General features: G+C 35.8%; 1 protein-coding gene across 1 annotated transcript in view; it reads left to right on the top strand.

Moving 5' to 3' along the window:
- AQR (aquarius intron-binding spliceosomal factor) overlaps positions 1–13,778 on the top strand; it is a 91,510-nt gene that overhangs the window by 4,943 nt on the left and 72,789 nt on the right. Inside the window, exons 3-5 of the mRNA XM_007097623.3 lie at positions 2,242–2,282; positions 9,645–9,680; positions 12,638–12,758. Coding sequence (XP_007097685.1) covers positions 2,242–2,282; positions 9,645–9,680; positions 12,638–12,758 — 198 coding nt within the window. The remainder of the gene's footprint in view (positions 1–2,241; positions 2,283–9,644; positions 9,681–12,637; positions 12,759–13,778) is intronic.

Raw genomic sequence — 13,778 nt, forward strand, 5'->3', positions numbered from 1 at the left:
CAGTGTGTAATACAGTATATGCAGTAAGCATACAGTATATACTATATATATATATATAGTATATACTGTGTATAACATACAGTATATGATACAGTAAGAGTACAGTATATAATATATATAGCATATGAAATGTGTTGTTTATGTTATCTGTAAGTCTTTCGTTCAACAGTGGACTGTTAGTAGTTAAATTTGGGGAAAGTCCAAAGTTATACATGAAGTTTTGAGTGTGTGGGGGATTGGCACCATTGTTCAAGGGTCAGCTAATGAAGACTCCCTTTAGGTTCTGCCATTGTAAATTGAGTTGTGATGCTTTAGGCACACTTGGTAAAACTGAACTTAACCGAAAAGTTGTGTTTGTTTTTTTTTTTGTTTTTTTTTTTTTTTAATTTTTAACACTTTATTTTTGAGAGAGAGAGACAGGAGGGGCAGAAAGAGAGAGAGGGGGACAGAGGATCCAAAGTGGGCTCTGCACTGACAACAGAGAGCCCAGTGTGGAGCTTGATCTCACTAACCATCATGACCTGACCCAAAGTTGGACACTTAACCGACTGAGCCACCCAGATGCCCCTTAACCAGAAATTTCTTACATTATTTGAGCTTAAATGTTTCATTTGTAAATATATTTTTGTTTTGCCTGTAATCCCTGTATTCGTCAGGAGGTATTCATAAACATGTATGTGTTGATCACTCTAATTACTACCAGAATTGCTTTATTTTATATGTTGTTTGTATGTGTTTGTGTTTGTATATGTTGTCTGGGGGTTCCTAGGGTCATTTTTCACTAATAACAAGAATATTTTAATGATGCAACTAGATTGAGTTGAACCTAATTGTTAAGATTTTCATCTATTTTTATTTTTTTAATTTTTAAAAAATGTTTTTATTTATTTTTGAGAGAGAGAGAGAGAGCACGAGCAGGGGAAGGGCAGAGAGAGAAGAAGACATAGAATCTGAAGCAGGCTCCAGGCTCTGAGCTGTCAGCACAGAGCCCAGCACGGGACTTAAACCCGTGAACCGTGAGGTCATGACGTGAGCTGAAGTCGGATGCTTAACTGACTGAGCCACCCAGGCTCAGCTCTATATTTAGATTTTCAAAGATTATATCCAGATCATTTTAGTTAACACTAGTTATAATAACTGAATGAAGTTATGTATATCTGTTTAGAAGAACTTTATTTTAGGTTGGTATTTAAAGATTATGCCTTTCATTTTATTTAATTTGAATTTTTATAAAAAGAAAAGCAATAACAAATTTTTTCTAAATTGAATAAGACTTGTTTGCCTCACTGTCTTCCTCCCTCTATCACCCACATTTACGTGACAAATAACTTTGAACAGTTAAAAGATATTATAGCTACAGTAAAATATATGACCATGTTAAAGGACTTCATAATTTTACAGTAGGATTTTTTTTTAACTATTATTAGTAGCATTTCTGTTACTTCTGCTGGTAACTGTTGTTAAAGACTCACCATATGCCAACATTTGCGCTGAATTCTTTACATGTGGTATCTTATTTATAGCAACCCTGTGGGATACTTTGTGTAGATACTTTGTGTAGCAACCCTGTGGGATACTTTGTGTAGATCCTTTTTGTAGATTGGGAAAGTGAGCCTTAGAGCTGTCCTAAGCAAGGTTTCTAGCTATCCGCAATGAAAATGGGTGATTTGAACCAGGCTTCTAACATCAATGCTGAATTCTGAAGTATCACAGCATCCTGGCCTCACTAACCCAAAAGAATTGAAATTCTGAGGTTTTATTGTGTGTATTTAGAAAACCAACTTGTAATCTGCTTCTTTTATGTCTTCACACTTCTAGTTTACTGTCTGGCTTTTGAAAGTACATTGTTATGATTCTTAGATGGAGTCTGATAACATACACTTTTAAGTGTTTTAAAATATTTTTATTTGTTAATTTTTATTTTTCCTAGAAATATTATGAATAAGTCATCTTAGACGTTCACAATAGAACCACCTTGAATATATTGTTTAATGATTGTTTATAGGAATCTTTTTATGTAGACATATTTTATTATTTATCTTCTACAACTTTGCTTTCTGTTATTTTACATTTTGAGGAATGTGATGAGATTATAAAGATCTCTTAATTATTATTTCAGTAGTATTTGATATCCTAAACCAACTTATTTTGTGTAATCTCAGTAACTCAGTAATAGAAAACTATCAATTTAGGATAAAAAAATGTTTGAAATATTAAACATTTTTATATTTTTGATAACAGGTCATTGAAGATATATATGAAAAAGAGATTGTCAAATCGAGGTAAGAATGAGTTTAATTTTCATACATAGGGATTAGGTGGGATCAAATTGGATCTCTTCTGTATTTCTAAACTAAATGGGATCATAACTTGGACCTTTTTTTTTTCTGTTAGATTTTGTCATCAGGGAGATGGTGGCTAGAAAAACTTTATATGTAGCTGCTGAAGAGCCATACATTATTTTCTTGCTTCCTAATTTTTGACTTCATTTAGAGGGATTAAATCCCATCAGGTTTATTTTGTTTCTGATGAAATGTGAGGGACAGTAAACATGGAGATTTTATTTCAATTGAACTAATACTAATTTTCTTTGATAAATCTTTTAAAAATATTATTAAAAATTATAAAAGTAAAACATACATAATAATACTTTATACAAAGTAGTAAAATATACGTTTTATAAATGACGTATAGCATATATATAAAATAATAAAAATAAAAAATGAAAATTATATTTGAACAATGTAAAGAAGGAGGTAAGTTTCAAGAAATCTTCCCTATCCTTTAACCCTCAATTTATCTACATATATATCTGTATCTAGCCCCTTCCCTGATTTTTTTTTAAATACAGAAAGTTTATACTCTACACACCATTCCATATCATGTCTTTTTTTTTTTTTAAACTAATGTATTTGAAGCATATTTTTATATTTACACCTGCAGACATGGATGCCCAGTGAGTATCGTAGAAGAACAGTTGACTAAATGTGTTGTTTTTTTTTTTTTTTTTGATGTTTGTTTATTTTTGAGAGAGAGAGACAGAGACAGCATGAGTGGGGGAGGGGCAGAAAGTGGGAGACACAGAACCCGAAGCAGGCTCCAGGCTCTGAGCTGTCAGCACAGAGCCCTACACGGAGCTGGAAACCATGAACTGCAAGATCATGACCTGAGCCGAAGTCGGATGCTCAACTGACTGAGCCACCCAGGCGCCCCTAAGTGTTTTAATATGAAATGAAAACATTTAGGTTATGAATGTAACAAAACTTTAAAATCTCAGATTTGTTATTTTTCATGTGTTTGATTCCTAGAAGGTTAATTTTACTAAATATCGTGAAGGTAAATCCATGTTATTGTCAAAATAAGAGGCTAATTGTTTTTGCTTTAATGATTGATTCGTGAGCATGTAAAAGTAGACAGGGCCAAAGACCATGTTAGATTTTGTTTCTTATTTGAAGAATAATGGGAAGCCAGTTAAGAGTTGTAAGAGTGATGATGATCTTTTAAAGAATTTAGAGTTGATAAGAAGCTGGAAATAAGGGTGAGTATTGTAGTAGTTAGGTTCACAATAATGATGGCTTGAATGATGTTTGAAGGTGGAGAAGAGTGCCAAATTGAGATAGAAGTGAAAAGACAGTTGCTCGTTGGACTTGGTGGGTTAGGGAAAGGGGGTAATCAAGGGTGACTTCTAAGTTTTCGGCTCAGGTTGCCTGGTGATTAGTGCGTGATTCCATTACTAACTTCTGCTATTGTCATTAGGGCTGGGGTTGGGCATAGATCATAGTCCACTTTTGGAAATGTTGAATTCTAGGTACTAAAGAGCTATTTAGTTGGAGATGTAGAATAAGCCATTGGGTATCTCTGTGTAGAGCTCAGAAGAGGACAAGGTTGAGCCTACATTGTATCAACCACCATTTCAATGCTAAGGGTACAACAGTGAACATGACAGATAGTCTCTGCTCACCGAGCTTATGTTCTATTTCCAGTCTAGACAGATAGGAAATTTAGAGGTATATAATGTCAGCAGGTAGTAAGTGCTATGAATTAAAATAAAGTGTGTTTAGGGGCTCCTGGGTGGCTCAGTTGGTTAAGTGTCCAACTCTTGATTTTGGCTCAGGTTATGATCCCAGGGTCGTGAGATCAAGCCCTATGTTGGGCTCTATGCTGGGCATGGAGCCTGCTTAAGATTCTCTCTCTCCTGGGGCGTGTGGGTGGCTCAGTCAGTTGAGCATCCAACTTCAGCTCAGGTGTCACAGTTCATGGGTTCGAGCTCCACGTCCGACTCTGTGCTGACAGCTCAGAGCCTGGAGCCTGCTTTGGATTCTGTGTCTCCCTGTCTCTCTCTACCCCTTCCCCGTTCACACTCTGTCTCTTTCTTTCTCTCAAAAAATGAATAAGTAAACTTAAAAAAAAGAAGTGTGTTTAGGGTAGTGACAAGGGCTTTTTTAGATTGAATGATCAGGGGAATCCTCTGAATATATGAACATTTGAGCAGGTATTTAATTTAACATATGTCTTATTGGTCTGGCATTGGGTATGGATGAAATTGCCTGAGAAAACTTAAATGAATGGGTAGATAAATTCTAGGATTCTTTTTTCTTACATATTAAGGATATACCAATCTGAAAATTATCTTGGACCTTCACAACTAGTTTTCTGTCTTTTTCAGAACAGGCTTTTATTCCAGTGGATAGTAATTGCTTGTTTTTTGTTTGTTTCATTTAACTTTAGCTATTAATATTTCTTCCTTAAAGATAGTTTTTATGTAACTAATAACCACTGCCAGTGATTTATAAGTTATATATTTGGCTACATTATTTTTAATTGCTGAAGGAAGTAACTTGTTGGCCAGACTCACTAGGACTTATGGCTCTCTTAATAGCCATTTTCTCGTCGTGTATACATTGTTGAATACTTAAATGAAAGTAAGCTGATTACATTCTGCTTCCAAATCTCAAAGTTCAAAAAGTTAAATGCACTTCCCTAACACAGAAACTATAACGTATATATGTTTTTCATCATGATAAGCATAGTCTTTAATCCCTATCCCTAATGTAAATGATGTTTATTTAAATTTTTAAACGACAATTTTTTAGACTAGTGCCTGAGGAAGCTGTTTTGCTGAGTTATGTGCTTATAGCATCTTCATTACTGGGGAAATGACTTGATGTAAGATTATTAACTTGTTTGTAGGCTATCAAAATAGGCCACTTATAGCCAGCCATAAGGTACTCTTTAGTATTCTACATTAAGGTTCTTGTAATATGCATTTTTGCATATCAACCCTATTTCTGAAGGAGGCATCTGGGAAATAAATCAGTCAGTGCTTAATATTCTCATGGTATAAATGATAACTTTTAGGATCTCAAAAGTAGTAAAATATATTGCCCAATAAGCCATGTGATTGATTCATATTTGCTATCCTTACCATTATCAAATTTGGCAAGCGTGTCTTAACATATTTTCATCTGTTTAATTTTAAAGCCTTCAAAATAATCGTAATTATTATTTGTTGAGTGCTTACTATGTGCCAGATTCTGTTCTAAGCACCTTGCATGTATAGTAGGTCATTTTTCCTCACTATAACCCTGTGCTACTCACTGTTATTATCCTCATTTTATTGATGAGTAAACTGCAGTACAGAGAGAGGTTAAGTAGCTAGCTCAAAATGTTTCCCACTTAGAGGAAGAGCCAGGTATTAAATCCTGGTTCTTTGACTCTTTTCCAGTACTATGTTCTTAAGTAGTACAGGGTCTATTGCCTTTTAGAACTCCCCTCACCAGTACACTTTGGTTATGACTGTTAATTCTGTTATGAATACATCTAAGTGGGTTTTGTGCAGGAAAAAAGTGAGTTATTGTGTAGTTTACTTTTGCCCATGTTTATATTTGTTTTCATTTAAAATATTTAAACCCCAGAGGGCCTGGCTGACTTAATCAGAAGAGCATGCAACTCTTGATTTTGGGGTTATCAGTTTGAGCCCCACATGGTGCAGAGATTACTTAAATAAAGAAAAAAAAGACTTAAAAAATGTTTAAACTCCTTTACTATGAAATTTAACACAGAAAAGAGCATAAAACAGAAATGTATGGCCTTCTGAATTATTATCATTCATAACCACCACCAAGTTAATAAAAGCCAACATTTGTCAGCATCCCAGAGGCCTTTTCATAGCCTTTTGCTTTAACACTGTAAAATGTAAGTATGGAAACATGAACACTGTAGTTTTGGTTGTTTTGAATAAATGGAACCACATGGCATACACTCTTTTGTGGCTGACCTCTTTTGTTCACTATTATTTGTTTTTTTTAATCATCTACTTTATTTTTTATTTTTATTTTTTTTAATGTTTATTTATTTTTGAGACAGAGCGAGACAGAGCATGAACAGGGGAGGGGCAGAGAGAAATGGAGACACAGAATCCGAAGCAGGCTCCAGGCTCTGAGCCGTCAGCACAGAGCCCCATGCGGGCCTCAAACTCACAGACCATGAGATCATGACCTGAGCCAAAGTTGGACGCTTAACCGACGGAGCCACCCAGACACCCCTTAATCATCTACTTTATAATAAATCTGGAAATGGGTAGTTCAGAAGTTCACATGAGGGCCTTCATCAGCCTTTTCACAGGTGTGGTTTTTTTTTTGGCTTTCCCTGTATGGTTGCAAGGGGGCTGCCACAACCTTAGACTTCATGTTTTCACACAACCATATCCCAAGAGAAGAAGCAGTGGGCAATTACAATAGCAAAACTTATTGGCAGAAGCATAAAACTCCAAATTTAATGCGTATGGCCGAAATTGCTAGAAGAGAAATTGAGTGTTTTTCAGAGTGTTTTTGTTTTATCTTGACCCATGACTTCTTTTTTTCTTGTCTAGTCATCCAGAAATAAATGGGCCACTTTGCCTCTTTTGAGTATGAGGAAACTGGGTCCCAGAGTGTTTAAAAGATGTTGTCAGGGTAACACTGAATCATGACCAGAATACTGTCTTCTGTCTCATGTGCTGGTATTTTTTCTCTCTTTCATCATGAGGTCCTATTTGGCTGACGAAATGAAGCATGCAGTTTTGTGCATAGTGGGCACTGAGTGAATTCTGTTCTCCAGCATGCTATTAAAGTGAAATGTCCGCAGCTGGAAGGAAGGAGACCTAGTGTGTCTGACACACAAGATGTTGTATCCACTCAGTGACCTGGCGGGCTGTAGAGGCCAGTACCTTGCCAGTGTTGCATCTTTGTGCTTTTTTGCACAATAGAAACCTGCATTTTATTCTCACTAAAGTTCTGTGACACTACTTGCTTAGTGAAACTATTTAAGAGATCGGAAGTCAGTGGAACAGGATTTTGACAGGATAATGGTCTCCTGGCGTATTATAAATTCGTAATGCATAGACCTTTAACTTTCTAAGCTGGAGAATATTATCTAGTGGCAGTGTTCTGGTCTGACTGCTTTATTTCCAGTATACAAAATGATAAAACTAAATTAGTGGACATTTGAACCAGCCTTTGGAGAGTTACCTGGTAGCTACAGCATCATTTATGCATGAAGTACAATACTTGTATTAAAAATAGACAGTAAAGAGAGCTAATATTCCTTCCACAATTTTCTTTTTTTTTTTTTTTTTTTAATTAAATTCAAGTTAGTTAACGAACAGTGTTGACTTCAGGAGTAGAACCCAGTGATTCATCTCTTACATATGATACCCAGTGCTCATTCTGAAAAGTGCCCTCCCTAATGCGCATCACCCATTTAACTCGTCCTCCCACTTACATCCCCTCCAGCAACCCTCAGTTTTTTCTCTGTATTTAAGAGTCTCCTATGGTTTGTCTCCTTCTCTGTTTTTATCTTATTTTTCACTTCCCTTCCCCTGTGTTCATCTGTGGAGTTTCTCAAATTCCACATATGAGTGAAATCATACGATATCTTTCTCTGACTTATTTCACTTAGCATAATACCTTCTAGTTGTATCCACGTTGTTTCAAATGGCAAATTTTCATTATTTTTCATTGCTGAGTAATATTCCGTGTGTGTGTGTGTTACACACACACACACACACACACACACACACACACACACACATACCACATCTTTATCCATTGATCAGTCGATGGACATTTGGGCTCTTAACATACTTTGGCTATTGTTGATAGCGCTGCTATAAACATTGGGGTGCATGTGCCCCTTCAAATCAGCATTTTTGTGTCCTTTGGATAAATTCCTAGTAGTGCATTTGCTGGGTTATAATTTTTTGAGGAACCTCCACATTGTTTTCCAGAGTGGCTGCACCACTTTGCATTCCTATCAACAGTGCAAAAGAGTTTCCCTTTCTCCGCATCCTAGCCAAAACCTGTTGTTCCTTCCACAATTTTCTAATTTTGTAGACTTAATGTCAAAACTTATGAAACCTTTGAAAAATCTGATTCCTGTGTTTGTGATATAGATACATGTGTCTCTTGTACTTTCAGGAGGGCATGACTTTCAGGTAGGATGCCTGGGTGGCTCAGTTGTTTGAGGATCTGACTATTTGGCTCAGGTAGTGATCTCATGATTGGTGGGTTTGAGTCCCACTGAGTGTGGAGGCTGCTTGGGATTCTCTGTCTCCCTCTCTCTGCCCCTCTCCTGCTCATGCTCTGGCACGTACATGCTCTCTCTCTCTCTCTCTTTCTCTAAATAAGCTTAAAAAAAGAATGTTGGTCAATGCTAAGAAATTAAGATAGGTTAGGTTTTGGCAGTTGTGATCCAGTGTTATGAATAATGATGAGCATCTGTGTTTTCATTATAATTATTTGCCTTATTCTGGAGTCTGCTTCTGTGTCTCCCTCTCTCTGTCCCTCCCCCTCTTGCGCTCGCTCTGTCTCTCAAAAATAAACTTTAAAAAAAATTACTTGCCTTTTTAACTTATATGTTATATTTCAGTGTGTTGTGGTGCTTGTTGTGTTTGTTATATGAGTAGGATAAGATTTCACTTAAGTAGGGGTGCCTGAGTGGCTCAGTCAGTTGAGCATCCAACTTTGGCTCAGGTCATGATCTCACAGCTCGTGAGTTCGAGCCCCACGTCAGGCTCTGTGCTGATAGCTCAGAGCCTGAAGCCTGCTTCAGATTCTGTATCTCTCTCTCTCTCTCTGCTCCTAACCCACTCACATTCTGTCTCTGTCTCTCTCAAAAATAAACAAACATTAAAAAAAAATGAAAACGATTTCACTTAAGTAATTTCTGGTTTTAAAAATAAAATGGGGGGCACCTGGGTGGCTTAGTCAGTTAAGCTTCCAACTTCGGGGCAGGTCATGATCTCACATTTCATGGGTTTGAGCCCAACATCAGGCTCTGTGCTGACAGCTCAGAGCCTGGAGCCTGCTTTGGATTCTGTATCTCCCTCTCTCTCTGCCCTTCCACTGCTCACACTCTGTCTCTATCTCTCAAAAAGCAATAAACATTAAAGAAAAAAAGTTTTAAAAATAAAATAAAATACCCTGACGAAATACAAAGAAAAAATATAAAAGCAAATTTAGCTTTTCTCAATGCATATTAAAATATGATTATTCTGCTGTGTGAGTCAATATTAACACAAGATTCCAAAATGCATCTGCATCAGTAACTCTGAAATGTTTGTATTTTCTGTTTAAACACTTTTATTTTTACTTTTACACTTTTAGGTTTGCCATCAGAAAGATAATGCTCTTGGAATTTAGGTGAGTTTAAAGACGAAGTTAAAGATGGAGTATACCTTTTTTATTATTATTATTCTACTATAGTTAAGATACAGTGTTACATTAGATTCAGGTGTACGATATAGTGATTCATCAGTTCCAACTCTGTGCTCATCATGACAAGTGCACTCCTAAATCCCCATCATCTATTTCACCCATCCTCCCACCCACATACCTGTATCATCTTGAGCAAATCATTTACTCTCATAGCCTCGATTCCTCATCTGAAAATGTAAAGAATGGGTTTGGAGTTTGCTGTTAGTTAACTCCCAAAATAAAACATTACTGTTAAAAACTGTGGCAAGCCAGTGATATCTCTGAGGCATGTGGCAGAAACAAATATACACTTATGTATTCCAACTGTATTGCACAAAAATTCCCATAGATAAAACCCTGGTAAAGGTGAGTTCAAACTCCCAATTACAAAGCACATTAGGATAAGAATCAACTATAAGCAAGTTGAAAGAACAGAATTCGTTCTCCACCCTGCCCACCCAGGACCTGAGATAATTAAATAATTTATATATACCACCAAATAGTATGTTTAAAGTTACTATAAGTATAAAAGAAGAAATTGAATATGTGAACATGGAACAAGATGCTAAAAATGGGTAGATTTGGAGAAAATGGAAGTAAAAACGTTTGAGATTTAAAAATTCAATGGACAAATTAAATGCAGGCATACCTTGGAGATATTGCAGGGGCATTTCCAGACCACTGCAATAAACCAAGGCAGACGTATTTTTTGGTTTCCTAGTGCATATGAAAGTTATATTTATAGTACCTATATTGTAGTCTATTAAGTGTGCAGTGCCATTATGTCTAAAAAAATTTACATGCCTTAATTTAAAAATACCTTACTATTAAAAAATGCTAAACATCTGAGTTTTCAACAAGTCATAATTACTAATCATGGATTACCATAACAAATATAACAATAATGAAAAAGTTTGAAATATCCTGTTGTCAATTTTTTGGTAAATCTTACTACCAAAACGTGACAGACACAAAGTTAACAAATACTGTTGGAAAAAATGGTGCTAATAGACTTGCTCAGTGCAGCATTGCCACAAACGTTCAATTTGAAAAATGCGACATCTGCAATGAATAAAACAACGCACAATAAAACAACATAGGCCTGTGGCAGATTAGACACAGGTAAGAGGGAAATTAGTGAATTGGAATACAGGAAATTAATTAGATAATAGCAAAGAGAAATAGGGATGACAATATAAATGGAAATTTAGAGATACAAAGGCTAAAATTAGAAAGTCCAATCAATTTCAGAAGAGATTTAGAAAAGAGGAGTAGCAATTTAGAAGAGATGGTGGTTGAGAATTTTCTACAGTTGAAATATGTGAGTCTTAGATTCAGGAAGTACAGTAAATTCTGAATAGAGCAACTGAAGAGTGGCAAAGATGGAATGAAGATCTTACCGTATGCTAGAGGGGAAAAAAAACATAAAGAACGCATAGATTGTAGATTTCTCAGTTGTAGTAATAGAGAATGGAATAGAATGAGACTAATACAAGAAAAAAATCACCAACAACCCAGAAACAATTGTATAACCAGCTAAACTATCATGAAATAAAGAAATTTCAGACAGATAGATTAACACTAACAGACTTGTTGACAGACGTTCTGAAGGGTATAATTCAGGAAAAAGGAATTTATACTTGTAAGAGAGGAATGAAATGAAACTTTGTGCATATTATTTATGAAAGAGCACTCAGGTATCTTACTTGGAGCCTCTTGACCATTATTTCAGGTAAAATTCCACTTACTCAGTTTTCAAGATTCTTCTAAATAAACTAAGTATTGCTAAAGATAGACCTGTGGAAATACTGATGTAAGCATAAGAGGAAGTAGAAAAATTACAGTGCTGTAGAGGAGTATAAACACTTAACTATGGGTGGGTGCGTGCATGGTTGCATGTGTGCATACATACGTACACACATATGTGAGTGATTGCAGCATGCATGCGGAGTGATTTAAAGTGGGAATAAAACACCTTGCTTTTTTTTAGTGCTTGAGGGTATTTTTTTTTTTTTAATTTTTTTTTTTTTCAACATTTTTTATTTATTTTTGGGACAGAGAGAGACAGAGCATGAACGGGGGAGGGGCAGAGAGAGAGGGAGACACAGAATCGGAAACAGGCTCCAGGCTCCGAGCCATCAGCCCAGAGCCCGACGCGGGGCTCGAACTCACGGACCGCGAGATCGTGACCTGGCTGAAGTCGGACGCTTAACCGACTGCGCCACCCAGGCGCCCCAGTGCTTGAGGGTATTTTAACCCCTGTACAAAAATTGACGTTTATAACTACCCTGAATGATTAAAAAAAAAAAAAAAAAAAGACTTAAGTTGTATTTTAGAAATTAGAAATACTTAAATTTCTTGAGGAATATTTTCACCACGGTCTTAAAATAAGAATTTTGGTATTTTAAGAGGAAAATGCTAGTTACCTTGTAAATTGACTTATGTTGAATATACCTAGTAAATTAAGTATTAAAATTAGCTTCTTTTTGATTGTTAAATCTCTTTAGTTTCTAGAAGTCAGTTGGTCTTTGTATGAGGTAGTATTAAGGTCTTAGATACATTTATGTGCTGAACCTGCCCATTACATCATTTTGGCTTTTTACTTCACAGAGAGACTTAGGGAATATCCAGTGTTCTGAGGGTGATAATTACATACGTTAGTAATCTTTGCTGTCTTCCTGCCTTGAAAGTGTAAACTCTCATTCTACAAAGCTGCAATTGCTGTATATAAGTTGTAGCAGGTAGTGACCTAGATTATAGGTAAATTTGTGAAGGATTCTCAAGTTACATAGTTTTTTAAAAAGTTTCAGAAAGTTTTAGATAATTAACGCTTTTCCAGGCGAGTGACATATAGTGAGTGGTGATAACTAATGAAATATTCTGTGCTTTTTTACTCTTCACAGCCAGTATCTTGAAAATTACCTCTGGATGAATTATTCTCCAGAGGTGTCCAGCAAGGCCTATTTAATGTCAATCTGCTGTATGGTGAATGAGAAATTCAGAGAAAATGTCCCTGCATGGGAGGTAACAGATTTAAATTACTTTGTAGCTTTCATACTGTGCTCACTTTAAGCGATTAAAGAGTAGCAGAACTTTTTACTGATAATAAATAATGCTTTTATATATTTATTTTCTAGGTTTATTTATTTTGAGAAAGAGAGAAAGAAAGCGAGTGGGGGGAGGGCAGAGAGAGAGAGAGAATTCCCAGTTGTCTCTGCACACTATCAGCACAAAGCCCTCCATGGGGCTCGAACTCATGAACCCTGAGATCATGATCAGAGCTGAAATCAAGAGTCAGACACTTAACTGCTGAGCCACCCAGATGCCCCCAAATAATACTTTTAGAACAAAACTTCACCCAATAATAAAGTAACGTTGACAAAAAAATGGATATATGAAAAATGCTATTTTTTTTTGGTTTCAATACATTGTTCAAACTAATTTACTATGAACTGAAAAATTATGAAAGTGAAATTATTTTTGTTTTGTGCTTGATATGAAGAATGGCATGGATTATAAAGACTTTTGCCTGAGATTAACATGAAGTTTGTATTATTAGCACAAATAGTGCTCAAATAGGATAATATTTTTCAGTGTCCTTTTTCACAACAGGGAGTATATATTTGTAGTTTTACGTACAGTAATGTTGCCAATGTAAAGACAGATGTTTATATTGTAATTTCAGTTTTCTCTTTATCCCTGATTTAGAGTCTGCTTTCCCTTTTAGAAATTTCTAATAGACATTTTTTCTTTGTGCTAGTGTAATAGAGGCTTGCTCAGTAGAGATCCAAAGTCTAGGTTTTCTTTGGCTGCCATAAAATGGTCAGCTCATCAACTCTTTTAAATAAAAAAAAGGCATGGGTAATTGTCATCTTTTTGTGGCAATGGTCTCTGAATTAAGAAAATGTTAGATTCTTTAAGATAAACCCATAGACCCTTCTCTCGAATATTCATTAAATAAGTGCCATCTTTGGGCAGATGAGAGCCCAAAGTAAACTGTGCTTTGTGTACTATTGAAAGGTCTTGGATATTTCTTGAAGTTTA

The sequence above is a fragment of the Panthera tigris genome, chromosome B3, assembly GCF_018350195.1.
Source record: "Panthera tigris isolate Pti1 chromosome B3, P.tigris_Pti1_mat1.1, whole genome shotgun sequence".
In the NCBI taxonomy this organism is placed as follows: Eukaryota; Metazoa; Chordata; class Mammalia; order Carnivora; family Felidae; genus Panthera; species Panthera tigris.